Here is a 20,909-nt window from a genome sequence, read left to right as displayed (position 1 = left end):
ATGATCAGTTTTCGAATCCCTATTTTACCACAGTAGAAATTACATAAGACTACGAACACATAGCAGAGCAGAGACACGCATGCGCAGAATCATTTACATTTCCGATTCGATACGCCCTTTGAACCGATTTGAATGAAACTCGGCATATGGGGGTTTTCGGACATGCTGATTACGAATATCATATTTATTTTTACCTTGGTCTTATAGCTCATGTGGGATACGCCCTTTGTATGACACTTACAACCCAATCACTCGTAAACGTAGCAACATATTGAGGTGGTGTTTCCGCATTTAGTAATTGGTCACCAGCAACTACATGTTCCAAAAATACTAACCATCAAGGTCAAAGGTCAAATATTTAAACGCGAATAACTCTTAAACAGAGCAACGTATTGAGGTGCTGTTTCCAAATCTAGTAATACGTCATCAACTACTACATGTTCCAAAAGTACTGACTATCGAGATCAAAGGTCAAATATTTAAGCTTTAATGACTTTAAACAAAGCCTGTGTGACCTATTCAGTTTTGTACCAAGCAGAGAGAAGTGAAGAATGAATAAATATGACTGGCTTACTTCGAGAAAGGAAGCAAAAATATACCATTTTAACTAGCTTAGAATTTTAAATCATCTTGTACTATTTAAACAAACGAAAGAATAAATGTGAATGTCCTATTCAATTTTGTACCAACGAGAATTGCAATTTTATCTAGCTCAGAATTTTATATCATTTTGTACTACTCAAATAAACAAAAAAACCGAAGAAGGATCATTTTAACTAACTCAGACTTTTATACCATTTTGTACTACTCCAATAAACGAAGAATTAGAGTATTTAGTTTTGTGCCAACCAGAAAAAAAGAAGTGAAGAATGAATAAAATTTAGGTGAATTATTTTCTTTTGTACCAACTGGAAAAGAGAAGCAGAGCTACTTTAACTAGCTTAGAATTTTATATAATTATGTACTGTTTAAACAAACGAAAATTGACCATTTTAACTAGCTCAGAATTTATGTAACTTTTGAACTACTGAAATGTTTTATTTTTGTATCAATCAGAAAAAAACAAAGGACATTTTCGTGCTGTTCAAGTAAACGAAAGAATAATTTCGATGTTCTACTTTTTATACCAACGAGAAAAAAAGAACTATTTGAATATTTTATATCATCTTGTACTATTTAAATATACGAAAGAATAAATTTAAGTGACCTATTCAATTTTGTACCAGTGAGAAATGCCATTTTAACTGGCTCAGAATTTTATACCTGGGATAAATTTGAATGGTCTATTTAGTTTTGTACCACCGAGAAAAACAAAGAAATAACTTTTGAACAAACAAAGAATATTGTACCATTTTGGAGTATTCAAATAAACAAAGGAATAAATTTGAGTGACTTATAATTTGTGTCAACTCTAAAAAGGATCATTTATCTAACTCAAAATCAATTAAACGAAGTAATGCATTTGAGTTAGCTATTTAATTTGAAAAACCGAAGCAGGATCATCTTACCTAGCTGATTATTTTATACCATTTTCTATTATTTCAACAAACAAACGAATAAATTTATATTAACCAGAAAAAAGCAAAAAAGGACCATTTTAACTAGCTGCGAATTTTGTATCATTTTAAACTAGTCTAATAAACGAAGGCATAAATATGAGTGAGCTATTTAATTTGTAGCAACCAGAGAAAAAACGAAGAAGGTCCATTTTAACTAGTTCAATATTTCTGTACAATTTTCAACTACCCAAATAAACGAAAGAATAAATTTGGAGAATCTATTTTATTTTTGTACCAATCAGAAGAAAATCAAAGGGCAATTTTATACTTTTTTGTACCATTAAAAAACTGAGGATAACTTGGGTAGTCTAAGTTTTTGTACTCATTCAAAGAACCATTTTAAGTAGCTCAGCTTTTTCATACCTAATGTTGGCATTTAAATATGGGTGTCCTAACCATTTATATCAGGCTTAGATTTTTAAGCCTCTTTTTTGTAATATTTGTACCAAACAGAAAAAAAGCTACACAGATAAACAAAGGAATAAATTTGTAATAACCACAAAAAAGCTCAGCTCAGCTTGATATACCACTTGAGTATCATGTATCATCTTTACTTTTCTTCTGATTGTTACAAAAATGAAATAGACCACCCAAATTTATTAGAGTAATGCAAAATGGTATAAAAATACCGAGCTTGTTATAATGGGCCATCTTCCCTTTTTTCGTGGTTAGTACAAAACTAAAAGGGGCTTTTTCTGCTTGCTATAAAAGTGAATAGGTCACACAAATATATTCCTTCGTTTATTTGATTAGTACGAAAGGATATAAAATTATCCTTCTTTGTTCCTTCGTTTATTTGAATAGCACAAAAGTTATAGAAATTCTGAGCTTATTCCTTCGTTTGTTTGAGTAGCAGAATATGGTCTTTCTTTGTTTTTCTCTGGTTCGTACAGAAAGTAGAATTTGAGTAGCACAAAATGTACATAATTAGACCTCCTCCGCTTTTTACATTGCTAATACAAAAGTAAAGAAGCAAACAAAATTTATTCATTCTTCAATTTTTTCTACTTGGTACAAAATTGAATAGGTCACTCAAATTTAATAGCACAAAAAGGTACAAATTGACCTTCTTTGCTTAAGCCACTCAAGTTTATTCTTTCGTTTGTTTGAGTTAGTTACAATGGACAAAACTAAATAGGCTACCCAAATTTATTCCTTCGCTTATTTGATTAGTACAAAATGTTGGTTCTTTTCTTTTTCTGCTTGCTACAAAACGAAATAGGGCACACAAATTTATCTATTTGAGTATTACAAAATGATATAAAATTTTGAGTCTGGTTAGTACATATTTATTCCTTTGTTTTTTAAATAGTACAACATGGTCAAGAAATTGGGTAGACCACTCAAATGTGTAGCACAAAAAGTTATAAAATGCTGAGCTAGTTAAAAAGGTCTTTCTTCGCTTTTTTGGTTAGCACAAAAATTATTAGTTAGTTAAGTGGTATTTCCTTGCTTTTTTCGGTTAGGTAGAAATTTTACAAAAAGGTATAAAATGATCCTTCTCGGCTTTTCTCTCGTTGGTACAAAAGGAAATAGGACACCCGTTTTAAATGGCACAAAAAGTATAGAATGCTGATCCTTTTCTGCTTTGTACAAAATTAAATAATGCATCCAAATATATTTCTTCGTTTATTTGAGTATTAAAAATGATATAAAATTTTGAGTCCATGTTCGCTTTCTCAAATTTAGCCCTTGGTTTGTTTAAATAGTAAAACATGGCCTGGAAATGAGATTTCTCGTTGGTACAAAATTCAATAAGCCACTCAAATGGTATATCAAGCTGAGCTTCGCTTTTTTGTGGTTATTACAAATTTATTCCTTTGTTTCTCTGTGTAGCTTTTTTTCTGTTTGGTACAAATAATACAAAAAAGGCATAAGAATCTAAGCCTGGTTAGGACACCCATATTTAAATGCCAACATTAGGTATGAAAAAGCTGAGCTACTTAAAATGGTTCTTCGAATGAGTACAAAAACTTAGACTACTCAAGTTATCCTCAGATTTTTAATGGTACAAAAAAGTATAAAATTGCCCTTCTTTGATTTTCTTCTGATTGGTACAAAATAAAATAGATTATCCAAATTTATTCTTTCATTTATTTGGGTAGTTCAAAATTGTACAGAAATATTGAACTAGTTAAAATGGACCTTCTTCGGTTTTTTCCCTGGTTGCTACAAATTAAATAGCTCACTCATATTTATGCCTTCGTTTATTAGACTAGTTTAAAATGATATAAAATTCGCAGCTAGTTAAAATGGTCCTTTTTTGCTTTTTTCTGGTTAATATAAATTTATTCGTTTGTTTGTTGAAATAATAGAAAATGGTATAAAATAATCAGCTAGGTAAGATGATCCTGCTTCGGTTTTTCAAATTAAATAGCTAACTCAAATGCATTACTTCGTTTAATTGATTTTGAGTTAGATAAAATGATCCTTTTTAGAGTTGACACAAATTATAAGTCACTCAAATTTATTCCTTTGTTTATTTGAATACTCCAAAATGGTACAATATTCTTAGTTTGTTAAAAATGTATTTCTTTGTCTTTCTCGGTGGTACAAAACTAAATAGACCAATCAAATTTATCCCAGGTATAAAATTCTGAGCCAGTTAAAATGGCATTTCTCATTGGTACAAAATTGAATAGGTCACTTAAATTTATTCTTTCGTATATTTAAATAGTACAAGATGATATAAAATATTCAGCTAGTTCTTTTTTCTCGTTGGTATAAAGAAGTAGAACATCGAAATTATTCTTTCGTTCACTTGAATAGCACGAAAAGGTTCTTAGTTTTTTTCTGATTGATACAAAATTAGAATATTTCAGTAGTTCAAAAGTTACATAAATTCTGAGCTAGTTAAAATGGTCAATTTTCGTTTGTTTAAACAGTACATAATTATATAAAATTCTGAGCTAGTTAAAGTAGCTCTGCTTCTCTTTTCCAGTTGGTACAAAAGGAAATAATCCACCTAAATTTTATTCATTCTTCACTTCTATTTTTTCTGGTTGGTACAAAACTAAATACTCTATTCCTTCGTTTATTGGAGTAGTACAAAATGGTATAAAAGTCTGAGTTAGTTAAAATGATCCTTCTTCGGTTTTTTTGTTCATTTGAGTAGTACAAAATGATATAAAATTCTGAGCTAGATAAAATGGCATTTCTCGTTGGTAGAAAATTGAAAAGGTCATTCAAATTTATCCTTTCGTTTGTTTAAATAGTACAAGATGATTTAAAATTCTAAGCTAGTTAAAATGGTATATCTTTGTTTCCTTTCTCGAAGCAAGCCAGTCATGTTTATTCATTCTTCACTTCTCTCTGCTTGGTACAAAACTGAATAGGTCACACAGGCTTTGTTTAAAGTCATTAAAGCTTAAATATTTGACCTTTGATCTCGATAGTCAGTACTTTTGGAACGTGTAGTAGTTGATGACGTATTACTAGATTTGGAAACAGCACCTCAATACGTTGCTCTGTTTAAGAGTAATTCGCGTTTAAATATTTGGCCTTTGACCTCGATGGTCAGTATTTTTGGAACATGTAGTTGCTGGTGACCAATTTCTAAATGTGGAAACACAATCTCAATATGTTGCTTCGTTTACGAGTGATCGGGTTTTAAGTGTCATACAAAGGGCGCATCTCACATGAGCTATAAGACACAGGTAAAAATAAATATGATATTCGTAATCAGCATGTCCGAAAACCCCCATATGCCGAGTTTCATTCAAATCGGTTCAAAGGGCGTATCGAATCGGAAATGTAAATGATTTTGCGCATGAGTGTCTCTGCTCTGCTATGTGTTCGTAGTCTTATGTAATTTCTGCTATGGTAAAATAAGGGGTGGAAAAAGTGGTCATAAAAGAGAACGAATACACCCCTAAAAATGCTCATAAAAGGGAATGAATCTTATGTATTCTCTGCTCTTCTATGTAATTTCTGCTATGTTAAAATAGGGGTAGGAAAATATGCTCATAAAAGGAAATGAATCTTATGTATTATCTGCTCTGCTATGTGTTCGTAATTTCTGTTATGTTAAAATAGGGGTTGGAACGAGTACACTGCTGCTATGTTACATAGTCTTATGTATCATTTGCTATGTTCAAATAGGGGTGGAAAAAAGTGATCATACGAGTCCACCTCTTAAAGATTATCTGCTCTACTATGTGTTCGTAGTCTCCATGTATTCTCTGCTATGGTAAAATAAGGGGTGGAAAAAGTACGTAGTCTTAATGTATTATCTGCTATGTTCAAATAGGGGTGGAACGAATTCAGTGTGTGTTCGGTACACCCCGTTTGCTATGTTACATAGGTATTCATTGTCTGCTAAAATAGGGGTTGAAAAAGGGAATGAATCTTATGTATTCTCTGCTATGGTAAAATAAGGGGTGGAAAAAGTGGTCATAAAAGAGAAAGAATACACCCCTAAAAATGCTCATAAAAGGAAATGAATACATCCCTGCTATGTTACGTAGTCTTATGTATTATCTGCTATGTTCAAATAGGGGTTGAAACGAGTACAGCCCTGCTATGTTAAATAGTCTTATGTATTATCTGCTATGTTAAAAAATGGGGTTGAAACAAGTGCATCCCTGCTATGTTACGTAGTCTTATGTATTATCTGCTCTGCTATGTGTTCATAGTCTCCATGTTATCTGCTATGGTAAAATGTTCAAATAGGGATTGAAAAAGTGATCATAAAAGAGAACGAATACATCTCTGCTATGTTACGTAGTCTTATGTATTATCTGCTCTGCTATGTGTTCGTAGTCTTATGTAATTTCTGCTATGTTCAATTAGGGGTGGAAAATAAGCCATACTCTTTTACTAGTTCTGTTCTGTTTAAATAGGGGTGGAAAAAGTGATCATAAAAGGGAACGAGTCCTCCCCTTAAAATGTACTCATAAAAGATTATCCTTTCTGCTATGTGTTCGTAGTCTCTGCTAAGGGGTTGAAAAAGTGTTTATAAAAGGGAACAAATACACCCCTAAAATGGAGGTCGTAGAAGACCGTGGGTTGACGGTTCAAGGTGCTCGATTTCCCAGGGGCTCCTGAGTTGGCTTAATGTGGCCTAATATGAGCCAGATCGATCCATTTTCTACTACTATGGCGCCGTTATGACATGTACTATGAAGATCCCCCTAGGCTTATCGTGTCCCTACAACTGTGAATTAGTGTTATTTACACTCGCTTCATTTTATAAAGGGTAGTAAGGACTTTTCGATCACCCTGTACATGTTATGGCATAAAATGCTGGAAGTTATTTGCAGACTTGTGGCAATAGTATCATTTTATTCAGCCCTCAATAAGTAAATAGTTGGACAATTTTCTTCCAGTTAAGTGGAGGAAATTGCCCTTCATCCCGTAGGATCACGTACCCTGATCTGAAGTATAAGTTGGAACACGAAGCATCGTAATATGATCAAATTTAAATATTCATCCACAGAGAATTCAACCCGGAACAATGTACGATTAGTATGGTTGAAGATAGATCTTCTCAGAAAAATAACTTTTTACAACATACCTATAAACACTTGTGTTTTGGGGGTGATTTGTAGCTAAATAAAACGTAGTAACATAGTGGATCCCAAAATAACATACGTACTATATATAAGCCTAAGCGAAATACATTTTCATTATAGTATTAATGGGATCTAGGGCCTCATTCTGTGATGGTGTTCACAAAATTGACGGATCGCAACACATCCAAAACAATGCAAATACTGCAAATTACTATCACAAGCAGTGGCGTCAGAAGCATTTTTCAGCTGGGGGGGGGGCAAACTGCTGTCTTGAAAATAGACACGGGAATGAAACATAGATAAGGTAATACGAATATATGTTCGTCATGTAACAATAATTTTATTTGGTTGGATACTACTACTACTACTACTACCACTACTACTACCACTACTACTACTACTACTACTACTACTAATAATAATAATAATAATAATAATACAATACAGCTGTAAACAGTTTCGTGGTAGTAAAATTTTCATTTATTAGAAGCGTCTTGGTTTAGAAAATACATCTTTAGATTAATTAATCTAGTGTCAGTTTTCTGCTGGATTTGGTCTGATGCAGAAATTTTCAAGCACTGAAATGACCATTAAAAACATATAAAATTGTAAAAATTGTACTGCTTACAATGTTTATAAGTACAATTTTTACTATTTTATATACCGGTACATATTTTTTACTGTATTGGAAATGACTCCGCGGACACTATTAAAGAATCTTAAAGCTACTTAAATCGCTTGGAAACGAGGAAATTAAAATTATATTTTTAAAAATCCAGATCTGTTGTTGCAGTACACTGTAATATTAGAAATTCCTATTTAGAACTAAAAATTTTTAGTACTTTTTAGAACATTATAAAACAGGCTACATAATCAAGTAAAAAATAACAATATATATTTTTTTTCTACTTACGTGCCAGAAATGGAAAACTGGAATTTTCACTAAAGACTTCATGAAATTTATATAGAAAATTCAATTACACTAATTATCCAGAGTTACCTGTATTTTTTTTACTACCCTTACCTCAGTATATCCTGTTTGTTATTACATTCACCTCTCCTCCTAATGTAATTATATTCACTTCACTTCACACTAATAAAGTACTACACAATTAATAAGGAATAATTCAAATTTATATTGAATTTTAGGTGCTATTTTGTAATATAAAGAATTGGTTATTTAACGCTTAACACTTTCACTTACTTGATTCTAAATTTATTTCTTTTCAAAATTGACCAAAAGTGGCTTTCCTTTCGCTTGTCTTTGATATGAATTATCTTGCAATGGTGTTTAAATATCGGATTGAAATCTGGTCATTATACACATACAACAGCAGATGAGACAATCTTTTCTACGTCATGGAAGTCCTTAAATATATATTTAGACGACGCAAAGAGCTGAATGATCTTTTGCAAGATGCTGAAGAAGCTGTCAAAGTGAGAACGAGACTCTCTAGACGAACAATTTGGTCGAGAAGGCTGCGAACAGTTCAAGTTTCAGGACTAATAATTTTTAATATGCTGGTGGTCGTCATCGAAGTAGATGGAAGCAGCGAGAGCTGAGCCCATAATCTATCCAGGTTAAAATCCGACGCATGAACTCTCAATTCCTGCCTCAAATAATCTCTTGAGAGATGCTCACAACATACAGTTTCTTCACAAAGCATCTTCTCGAGTTATATGAATTGCTTGAGACCTGGATGATTGAAACGACGCTGTAATTCATTCAACAAATAGTCAATGATTTCGATGTAGAATACTTTTTCGAAGAACTGATACAGGTTCTAGGGTAACTGCTATAGAATGATTATCAGTCTGCTAATTGGTGTTCTCTTTAATCTTGATGAAGTGGGCAATTTTAAGTGTAGTCTGTCTGCATTTTCTTTTGCTTCCTTATATAGATGTTTTCAAATGCACTGTTCGTTCGTAGGTTTCTCATAATATTCTCTAGAATCACTGTTGTTTTTTTTAGCTCTAGAACCAGAAGCTTCAGAATTTTGAAGCACTTTTGCCAATTCGCAAGGTACAAAAGCACATATACTGGGGGACATAAAACTTAAAGATTTCATTTCATTTTTTCACATATGCTGACTATCAGAAAAAATATCATTCCGAATTTGTTCATTCTTTCCAAATACCCTTTTAGCATTACTTTTTTTTTTTTACCATCATCTGGACCACTTGTATTACTGATGACTTTTTTCAACGTGATTTGAATTCATTTGTAGTAGATTGAAATCTGATTAAAGATTTTCATCTAACACAGCAGTAAGTAGGACAAAGAGGCAGCAAATGTTTAGGATGACGCTTGTTGTTAGTTTTACAGGATTCAAGAACAATGTCAGCATTTGTTGTCTCTCGTTTTGCAGAATCCAGGTTAATGATACAAACGTCTTTCACTATGGCCGGTACGCCACACAAAGATGAGCATTTTCGTGCTACTTGCTGAAGTGAAAGATCTAATGCATGATTAGTGCAATGAATGCATACAGCTTTTGGATGTTGTGAAAATTATCTTCTGCACACCATTCGCTCGTCCTGACATATTAGCTGCACCATCTTAACACTGGCCGCGGATATTTTCTGCATTAGGTTAAGTCTCGTTAGAATATCTTTCATCGCGAATTCTAATGTTTCCGATTTTGTGCCATGTGGGGTCATCATTCCCATAAATATTTTTTTTGGGTTTGATGAGTCAGAGTCAACACAGTGCACACAGAGACAACTGATCCTTCTTTGAAATATCACTGGTGGAGTCGGCTATGATTGCATAATATTGAGACTCTTTAACTTCTTCTAAAAAGTCTGTCTGTATTGCATGTGTCATAATCATCAAAATTTCATTATTTCAATCAGCACTAAGCCAGTTATCCAGTCGATTAATCCATTGGCTCAGAACAGGCACATCCATTTTGCTTTCATCCAGGAGCGACATCAAATTACCCGTATGTCCACTGATTGCTTGACCGCTGTGAGCTAAATATCTAAGACTACTAATTATTACAAGCAGGGACTGTCTTCCTTATTCTTGTTGTTTACGAACTGGGTCGGAAAGCAGAGCTGAAATAGGTGTTCTGTTTCTGCACTCATATCTTAAACAAACGGAACGACAAGGCACTTCGCATTTTTCATGTGTTCTGAATTATTAATCCTACCTCATACATTTTTACTCCTCACTATAAAACTTACTGCACTCTGCATATTGTTTGTAAGAACATTAATTTCACTTTATAGAAAATGTATTTAAATGTCCTGTTACTTATTTAAACTATTATATTTTTAAACTTTAAAATCTCGCTCAATGACTCGTTTCACATTGCAGACTTACGATTACTTAAACAACAATTTTTTAAAGAATTTACAGAGTTTCGAGAATGTGGACTAAAGGAAATAAGAATTTTTAATTTTTTTCCTAAATGTTTCTAACATGGGATCAGAAAAAGCGCCCGGTCCCATGTCTCCAAGACAAAGATGAATCTGGAATAGAGAATTTTTTCACATTAGCAAAATATAGTTCATATAATCACTGTTGTGTGATGTTTTTACAGTTTGAAAGTGAGGGGGCAAAACGAGTATTTTGTACCCTCTAAAAGTTTTAGGGGGGCAGCTGCCCCCTTACCCTCCGGTTCCGGCGCCCCTGATCACAAACTTAAATGCCATTTTTCTGCTTCATTGTCAGATGTGGTCATTGGTTTATTTCAAGTTTTCTCTTGACCTTATAAATAAATGTTCAACAATTCAAAAGTTACACAGTATTATTATTATTATTATTACTAATATATATATATATATATATATATATATATATATATATATATATATATATATATATATTTGTATATTACTAATATATTATACTGTGGCATTTTTCTGAACTAACATTTTATCCATTTCATCTATTTTTGTATAATCAGTTGTATGTTGTTAATTCTATTTGAATGCGCCCTATGCTTGTAAACACATTTTTTTTCCTTCGGGGCACCTGTGGCTGTAATGCAGTTTGTTTCCAATAAACATATTTCAAACATTATTATTATTATTATTATTATTATTATTATTATTATTATTATTATTATTATTATTATTATTATTATTATTATTCGTGCAGTTTTACTGTACGGATCCATAGTATAAATAGTACTAGTAATAGTAGTATTAGTAGGAACGGGTTGGAAGCCCTGCAGGAGTTTGTTCGGTTCTGTACTCTACATAAAATGGGCAAATTAAAGAGTTTTCCAATTTTTTGTACATTTTACAATCTGTGGATCCGTGCAGTAAACCTGCACCTTATTATTATTATTATTATTATTATTATTATTATTATTATTATTATTATTATTATTATTATTATTATTATTATTATTATTATTATTATTTATTGGTTGGTGTTTAATAGAAAGGATCGTAATTTTTATGAAGCTGTACGATCTTTGTGGTTTTACAAATTTCCAACCTTGCTGCAAATATAGTTCATACGGATACCACGAGATGTCAATGTTTTACATATACGATGCTGTATGTATCTTTGCACCAGAAAGAACTTTTGATGCGAGCACGTTCCCAAACATGAAGTGGGGTAAGTTATTTAAATAATGGTTTCTCCAAAATTTTATATTATCTCATACTATTATGAGAATTATGCTAATTGAAAAATTAGTGTGCAGAGTAAGTGATGAGTGGCTTTTCCTCATATTGCCTGCTTGAAAGTTTTAACACGTTCGTAGATGTCTCTCGACAGAGAATCCTGATTATTATACTAATTTTCATTTATATGTGCGTTCTTACTTCTTGGCTAGCTTACACACACAAACAAACAAACAAACAAACAAACAAAAGAAAAAAAAGCTTTGTTGGAGTTTTAAGAAGCCCCGTGTTTCTTATTCTGTATTGTATAGCCCCAATGGAAAGGCATTTGGTGTATATGTTGTAGCATACTTTAGTAATGCATATCCTCATTATTGTTCCATTCAAAGGAAAAGAAATTACCAAAAGCAGGTCTCTCTCCACGGGGGCCCGGTCCCCCCTAATGTTTTTGGTAGCCCAATGAAATTTTCACGGTAGGCTTGCGAATGAACTATGTTTAGATCGAGACCTCCTTACATTCTTCGGCTGTCTACCGGTCTAATTAAAACAAACAGTTTATGCGAGTATTTACTTAGGGTTATTTACAGTGCTCGAGAATTTCTCTTATGACAGCCAGGTCTGCTGGGTTTAACATATGGGTTCCTTTTGAAAAATGAGTTTAAATATTAAAATCACTGAAATGTAAAATATAGGCTAGGACTAAGGGTCGGCAAAAGGTCACTTTGTCCAGGTGAAAATCTTGCCGTAGTTCGCCTTTTAGAGACTGACGAATCTTCTTCCGCCTGGATTGTGCACTGTTTCCATCTCGAGATTTTCATGAAAATAGCCAAGCAACACTTTATGTACTATCAGTGGATTAAACATTACCCTTGGCATTAAATCGATATTTTATATATATATATATATATATATATATATATATATATATATATATATATATATATATATACAGGGGCGGATCCAGGATATGATCAAGGGAGGGGCTAAACCATATTTTGCCGTTTTATCCAGTGTAAAGCAGGATTGAGGTCCATTTTATCCAGTGTATATCTAAGCGTCAAGGGAGGGGCTATAGCCCCCCCCTTGGATCCGCCACTGTATATATATATATATATATATATATATATATATATATATATATATATATATATATAATAGAAAACTCTTGTTTGTAGCTGCGGCGAATTTCAAACTTGCAAAAAATCTAATATAAATAAAATAAAGAGTTTGTTTGTTTATCTGTGTGCTGCGTGGGGACCAGACGAGTGGACCGAGAGTTACCAAATTTTGGTCAAGTGTACCTTTGTCCAGGCCCCACACCGAGGCGAAGCGTTTTTGTCAAAATGCGAACCAGGGGGCGCGTTTACCAGGACATGCAGAAGTAGTAGAAAATGATCTATATTAGCGTCGAATTCATAGTTTTCGCGGCCGCTGAGAACATTGGTAAATGTCCGATCGCATTAACTCTCAAATTCACCTTATTCGGTTGCTGGCCGGGGGTCACCGTAGGGGGCGAATGCCGAGTTATGCATTAGTGTCAAATCCATAGTTTTCGCTGTCGCTGAGTTCAGTGGTGACACTTCCATTAGCGATGACTTCCAATCTCAGCTACCATTGTATGTAGGCATGTAAAAGTAACCCTAAATGACCGATATTAGTGTCAAATCCATAGATTTCGCGGTCGCTGAAATGAGTGGTGATACTCCCACAGGTGTTGACTTCCAAATACAGCCCACATGTGAAGAATGGGTATATTCAGCTAGTGAATAAATGAAGTAAACTTTAAAATAGATATTTTTCCACAGGTCCCCAAAAGTTGTTTTCTCCCTTCCACTTCTGGGCGCCAGTTTCGTCTTTAAATTATACAGTGTGCCCCAAACGAAATGCAACCCAAACTTTGATCAAGTATATTTTTTGAAGTAAGAATGTTAAGAGACATGATTTTTGTGACGAAAGATAGCGTTATCTATGGAAATATTTTGAGAATAAAACCAGTGATATAAATCTTAACGTTGAATTTTAGTAATTGTTTAAATGATCAGAAGCATAATTCGTTAATTTGCAAATTCCTTATAATCAACGAGGAACAGGAAAAATAATTTCGTGCTAGTTGATTATACGGATCCATACATAAATTCATGAAATATATACTTCTTCCGGCAAAAGTGCACTTTGAACAGATCATTTATAGAAACCCTTACATAACCTAACCTATTACATAGAAACAACAGTGATTCTTTTTCTCCAATGCTACATCCTGAGACAAAAGATTACTATTTCTGCTCAAAGTGTACCTACTGATACACTTTAGAAGGTGCACAAACACCAACCAACCTGTCCTAGAAATCCACTAAAAAAACGTAAATGCTACCTAACAGAGTCGGGCGAGGAGGGTCCGAGCAATAGCGAGGGTATGAGTCTATAGGGGCAAGCGCATCAGCGACGGTAATACGCTTAATCGAGGATTGGGGAAAACTACTGGGCAAGTCTTTACTTTGACTCCAACTGTGACTTTAATCGGTTCTTATAGGTTTAGTAACATTGTGGCCCTTGTACTTATAGTATAATTCTTAACTTCGTATAGTAACATTGTGGCCCTTGTACTTATAGTATAATTCTTAACATCGTATAGTAACATTGTGGCCCTTGTACTTATAGTATAATTCTTAACAGAAGTCACAGTTGGAGTCAAAGTAAAAATTTGCCAACTACTGCTTTCATAATACAGAGATGTGTGATTGGTATCTTCAGTTACCCTTTCAACTTACAAATCTGAAGGAAAAAAAAAACTTGTATCCTGAGTCACCTTCTCTTTATATATACTGTGATCAATGATTATATAAAGGAGAATGTATGCAACATGTTACATTTCGATTTTTGTTTTCTACGTACAAATCTGTGTCGGACGTAACAATGCAACGTACTTCGATTTTACACTTACTGGTCTATTACAATGTTATTACTAATCTATTCTGTAAATTTTAGAAATTGTCAATCCGTCATTACTTACCTTATGGGCGAATAAGTGCATACGAGGTTTGAATTTCAGTAATGTATTTTCACATACATAAGCACCTCACAGATAAGAACACACCATGGTTTTATTATTTACACAATACTCTATTTAAATATTATTACAAATTTCTTCTGTAAATTCTACAAATTTGTAGATCCATATAATCAATGTGTACCAAGAATTAATCGCGGTAAATTTTAATGTAATTGTTTAGTGCGCATTAATATTTATCGGATGGGACAAAACGGTATCTTGTTTGGCAGCGTTGAAAGTTCTAAAGGGTACCTTTTACGTATTCAGAAAAAGCATAATTTAGAAATAAAATAGCGTATTCTGGCGACAATTTTCAAAGATACTACCACAGGTGTAAGTCATGCTCGAACATATTGGGCAATGTGATTTACCAATAAAATAATAAATTGATTTTTTGCAATAATAATAATAAATAAAAATAAGCAATAAATAAAAATAAGTACTCACCTGCAGCTGGCAGCCCGTACCGGCTTGAAGAAAGAAAGGAGGCACTTTACAGAAAGTATTCAAAGTGGCTCCCACGTTCTTCCAGACATAATTTTACGCGCGTTATCATGTTCCGTGAAACTTCCCGAAGGATATCCCTACTAATTGCTTCCGCCTCTGTTTTATCGTTGTTTTTTATTTATTTATTTTTTTTAATTGTTCTATCGTACTCGGGTTTTCGTATACCTTTCCCTTCAAGAAACCCTACAGAAAGAAGTTTAGCGATACTAGATCTGGAGAGCGGGCTGCTCACAAGTTTTGTGGAAATTATTTGATCAAATAACTCTTGTAACATTTCTGAAGTTTCATTAGAAGTATGACACATAGCCCCGTCTTCCCGGAACCAGCAGTGAAACAATGACAGTAACTCACTCGTGCTTCAGTATCAGTTTCCTTTAGTTCTTGTACAGCACGAATTCTATATGGGTGAATTTTCAACTTCTGCATGGCTCTGTGAGCAGTAGTTTTAGGTAAGCCGGATCAGGCTGCAAGTTCTCGAACATACTTTCTTGGAAGAATTTTTCATTTGTAACTCTGCAGTGTGAAGGGTTTCTGCAGTTAGTACTGTAGGTGTTCCTGGGAGAGGCTTGTCACGCAGAGAACCAGAAAATTCGGTAAGTACCTGACCCGAATCAAAATTCCACTGCGAATAAAGCTCTATGTATTTATTCCTGCCAGTACGGGTTGCCAGTTGCAGGTGAGTCGTCAACGCAGGAAGACAACATGCAATTTTTGCCCCATCCGATAAATATTGATGCGTGCTAAACGTTTTCAATGAGAATTACAGTTATTAATTCCTTTTTCTGTTTCTTCCAATTGATTATAAGAAATTAGCAAATTTTTGAATTACAGTTCTGGTCATTTAACCCTTTTGGTATCCCGGCTTTTTGGGGTATATTTTAGACTTTCAGTCAAGCAGCTACTGCATCGTTACTATTTATCCTAGGATCATGGTTCATACCTCATTCTCTTCAGAACAGGGCTGGCTTTCAAATGGTTTCACTTGCATGCCCACACCATATACCAGAAGCGGGGTGATCGTAGCCATCTAAAAACAATCTGATAAATAGTACTTGGTATACTGAATGTGTGTGCCAAATTTCAAGTTTCTAATTTGAATAGTAAGGGCGAGAGAATTTGTACCAAAAATTCCCACAATGCCCCAAATTACCATAAAACACTATGATCTCAGGGAAAAAAAATTCCTGAGACATCCCTAATTACCCAAGGACTATAATTCGCCAATCATTCTCTTCAGAATAGAACTGTCTTTCAGGCGGTACCATTCACATGTCTCCATCATGTATCTAAGGCGAGAAATTCCTGAAAAAATGGATTTTGGGGGCAAAATTTCCCTTTTTTTTCAACTTTTGCCCCTCAGAACCCCCCTGTTTTTACGCAGAAATAGGAAAAAACTTCTGGTAAATACTACTACGTGGACTGAATGTTTGTGGAAAATTTCAATCTTCTACGTGAAAAAATAGGCCCGCTAGAAAAAATTTCCCTACCATTCCCCACTTTTACCCTATACAGAAGTATATTTGGATAAAAATTCACTGAGACGGCCCTAATTACCCTAGGATAATAATTCGACCGTCGTTCTCTTCAGAATGGAACTGCCTTTCAGACGGTATGACTCACGTGGTCCTATCATGTATGTAAGGCGGGAAAATTACGAAAAACGGGATTTTGTGATTTTTTTTACCCCTTTGCCCCTTTGGTTCCCCCCCTGTTTTAGCACTGACATCGGAACAAAAAATCTGGTAAATACTACTCGGTGGACTGAATGTTTGTGCAAAATTTCAATCTTCTACGTAGAAAAATAAGCCTGCCACAAAATATTGAACATAGGCTTAGAAAATGAGAAAATAAATTTTTGACTTATGACGTCATCACCTCTTATGTATGGACGCAGGACGGTCTGAAACCCTACGTAATGTCTTTTACAAGGCCTCTGGACTTGGAAAAAAAAAAAATCACTCGGACGAAAAAGCTCAAATAGAAGAGAAATAACGCAATGTACCATGAAACACCCGTATGGTACAAATTGTACCATGGGATCCCAAAGGGGTTAAAAAATGACTAAAATTCAACGTTAGTATTTGTCTCATTGGTTTTATTCTCAGAATACCGCCACACACAACCCCAACTTTTGTCACAAAAATCATGTCTCTATCATTCATTCTTAAATATACTCGTTCAAAGTTTGGGTTGCATTTCTTTTGGGACACACTACAAATACTGGTGTAAAACATTTACCGTAGTATACAGGTTAACCTTCTAAGATAACAGGAGTTGAAGGTACAATAAGTAAAATTTTCAAGAAATCACTAAATTTGGTGTACATATAGATCTTTACAAGATCTAATCGCATACGAAACTATTTTTTTGATTTTCTGGTGGAGGAGAATGGAGGTCAAAAATTAGGATTTTTTGTTTCTAAGACCGCCTACCTCATATTCTACTCATGGTCTACCTCATACCTACCTCATACCTCATTGGTCTTCCACCCTTTTTATTCAGCTTCTGAATTAATACGCAGCAACAATGGGTGCTTACAGTTAGTGGAAAATCAACCCCTTTCCATCTTACCATACACATTTCAGTGAAACTGTCACTATAAAATTCTGTAACATACCCTGTTTTGGCATAAATTTTGAACACTTGTAACCTTTAGAAGAAGACTGTTAATCAATGTGGTATGATAAAAGCCAGTGAGATAGGTACTATACTCCAAAATAAAACGAAATATTTCAGTTTAATGTCCCACGCCTATGCCCTTCAGACTGAGAGACGGATTAATATAAAGTGTATGATGATGGGAGAATGGTGGAATGCGATTGTGGGAGGATACAGGAATATCCCGAGAAAATCGACGGGGCAAGATTCTAGAACCCAGGGCCGCCTTCCCATTTAGCTGTAATAAAGCCATTAAACAACGTGCCCTGCGGCGCTCTAACCCACCTTCACTCGCTAACGCTCGCTTGGTACTACTAGCATTATTATGTATGTAAGCCGTATGAGAATTAAATATTAAACTTTGTTACAGAAAGGAACAAAACTAGTTACTAATCTGTCTTCTTGCACGAAATAAGAAACCTGTATTTTATAGTTGCAACTGCACAAAATAGAAAACCTGTACGGAATTCTGCATTTTCAATTGTGAAACCAATGTGGGTGCACTAACCTATGCCGTTCAATGCGATATCAAGTGTTTTTTTTTCTATCCTTGTTTCTGGGCATACCCTCTGTCGCTGACGCGCCTACTGGCTGCAAGCGAGTTCCTGCACAGGTACCTTTGCTCCACGTCAGCCCGACTCTGTTAGATAGCTTTCCCACCCTAGTGTACACCTAGCACAATTTGGTTTGTGTTTAATGCATGGTCATTTGTTTTTATGACGTGCTTCCCCGGACGTGTGTTTATACCAGTAAAGGACAGTTCTCGCAAAGTAATTCTGCATGCATAAATATAGATCCTACCCTAAAAACAATTTTTAACGCACTAAGAACGAATTTCGTGATTAAAGAGTTGCATATAAGAGGATAGCATCTAATGATTTCCAAAGCATATCAGTTTGTACGCAATGATTTGGGATTGCGCCAGAATAGTAGTAATCCAGAAAATCTTAGGGAAATATTTAGGGATTTGACGTACTATTGTTAATCTGCAGTAACCTATCTGCGTGTTCTTTGGACCAGACAGCGGTGTATTTCGGCGTTTCTAAGATACTGGGCGAATATCGTATCAGCCAATAAGCCGCCTTTGAACCCCTCCCACACAGGTGCGTCATATGGTGACGGCAGAGGAGCCACTGCTCCCCCCCCCCCCGTCGACTTTTAGAAACATATGCTTTTTAGTAAATTGTATATTAATAATAATAATAATAAAAACATATGAAAGTCTCATGTCAGTGGACAATCTTGCCCCTCCGCAAAATCTGAAATGACGCTACTGCTTTCACGGTAAAACGATGTTAGTTTCGATCAATGTACATTATATATATATATATATAATATTTGCGTAATTTCTTCTATTATTTGTTTATCAGTGTGTTGTCTTATGCATATTATGTCATTGGTAACTTCTCGTATTTACATATTCATTTTAGTTTTCAAATAAACTCAAATAAGAAAGATCAATATTTACTATAGTAGGTGGTAATATTAAAAGTTCAGCATGGCAACATTGTCACTAAGAGTGCTGAAAATGGCGTTCCTACGCGTTGTATGCGGTTTATTATGCTCGTTGCTGTTTGGATTGATATTGGGACAAGTTTTAATTAGAAGTGATGCAGAAGATTCAGAGTAAGTTTTTTATGCATTTTCTTTCTATTGTATTTTTATTTTAAAACATGATACAAGATGAGTTCTGCATACAAAATCTGTTTTTGTTTTGTGAATATTAACACATTATCGGCAGTAATATATTCGGATATATGTATAAATCGTTACATACTTTGACAACTACACTTCTATCGTTGCATCAATATTTCTTACACTTACCTTTGCGCAGATACACAAAATGTGTGCACATTGATACTGGCTACAAACAACTTAATTTTTTCTTTCAGTCGTAATAACGATAGTCGAATTCTCTTTAAGGAAATATAGTGTAGCGATTATCAGTGTTTACCCGTATTGTATATTTGTGCAAGGATGGATGCAAGTAAGGTTAATGCAACAATAGAAGTGCAATTCTCAAATTAAATAATAATTTGTACATATTTTCAAATAATTCTTGGAATTAACTGCTGTTTCGCCGGACCAATTTTAGAAATTTTACCGGATGAATTGGAGAATTTTTATGTTAGATTAGTTACATTACGTTAGAGGCATAAAAACTACAAACCAACCTGTGCTAGGTGGCCACTAAATAGCACGAATTTTATATAACCGAGTCAGGGCAGGGCGATGCTGGAGGGCCCGCGCCTAACGCGGGTCTGCATCCGGAGGGAGCAGGTGGATCTGCGACGGTGGATATACGCGTAAGCGAGGGTAGTAAAAACATGTGGGTTTTGGCAATCATAAAAATCTCAATAGCACTTGTCGTGATTTCATGCTTGCAACGCTTCAATTGTTAACATACAATATAACTTTTGTACACCGTTGAGTTAAAAGTCACATTCCTTCTGAATTATGTTCCTTTGTTTTCCACATTTATCACACACTGTTCTCCTATTCAGCATACCGTATTCTTCACAAAATTTCAATAACTGTCGTTCGTTATTTTTATATAGTTCCACATAATTAACACATGATATGTCACGGCCTTATCATACACGCGTCATTTCCATACTGCCTTTCACGTTACTATATCATACGAAATGTACCTCTCCGCGAAATACTCCTTCCTCCTTCACATACAGTGCCACTTACAAATCCCGTACAAAAATACTTCTTTCGTACCATCCCATTCTATAGCGGCATACTTATATTGATGAAAAATGCATTTCTATTAGCATAACATGCATTAAAGAGCAGCTCCATCACTCATTAACGCTAGGATAGTGTTACTCCTCAATATTACTTCACTTCACTACATTAATTACAATTAAAACTGGGCCACCTGCTATTCTTCACAACATACTACATTGCACAGAAGGACACAAACAACATTGAAATAATTAACACTATCTTGCCCTAATCTTATATACATCTCTAAGCTAACTATTTGAAAACGAGGGTTAGAAAAATCACAATGTGTAACATATATATTTT

General features: G+C 34.4%; 1 protein-coding gene across 1 annotated transcript in view; it reads left to right on the top strand.

Moving 5' to 3' along the window:
* Positions 1-19,353: 19,353 nt before the first annotated feature.
* LOC145688219 (uncharacterized) overlaps positions 19,354-20,909 on the top strand; it is a 57,057-nt gene continuing 55,501 nt past the window's right edge. The window contains exon 1 of the mRNA XM_081762124.1: positions 19,354-19,496. Within this exon, the coding sequence (XP_081618250.1) occupies positions 19,369-19,496 (128 nt within the window). The 5' untranslated portion in view covers positions 19,354-19,368. The remainder of the gene's footprint in view (positions 19,497-20,909) is intronic.

This window comes from Thermobia domestica, chromosome 6 (genome assembly GCF_964235325.1).
Source record: "Thermobia domestica chromosome 6, izTheDome1.hap1.1, whole genome shotgun sequence".
NCBI classification, from domain to species: domain Eukaryota; kingdom Metazoa; phylum Arthropoda; class Insecta; order Zygentoma; family Lepismatidae; genus Thermobia; species Thermobia domestica.
The sequence above is the reverse complement of the archived record's forward strand: the minus strand, read 5'-3'. Positions and strand labels throughout refer to the sequence as shown.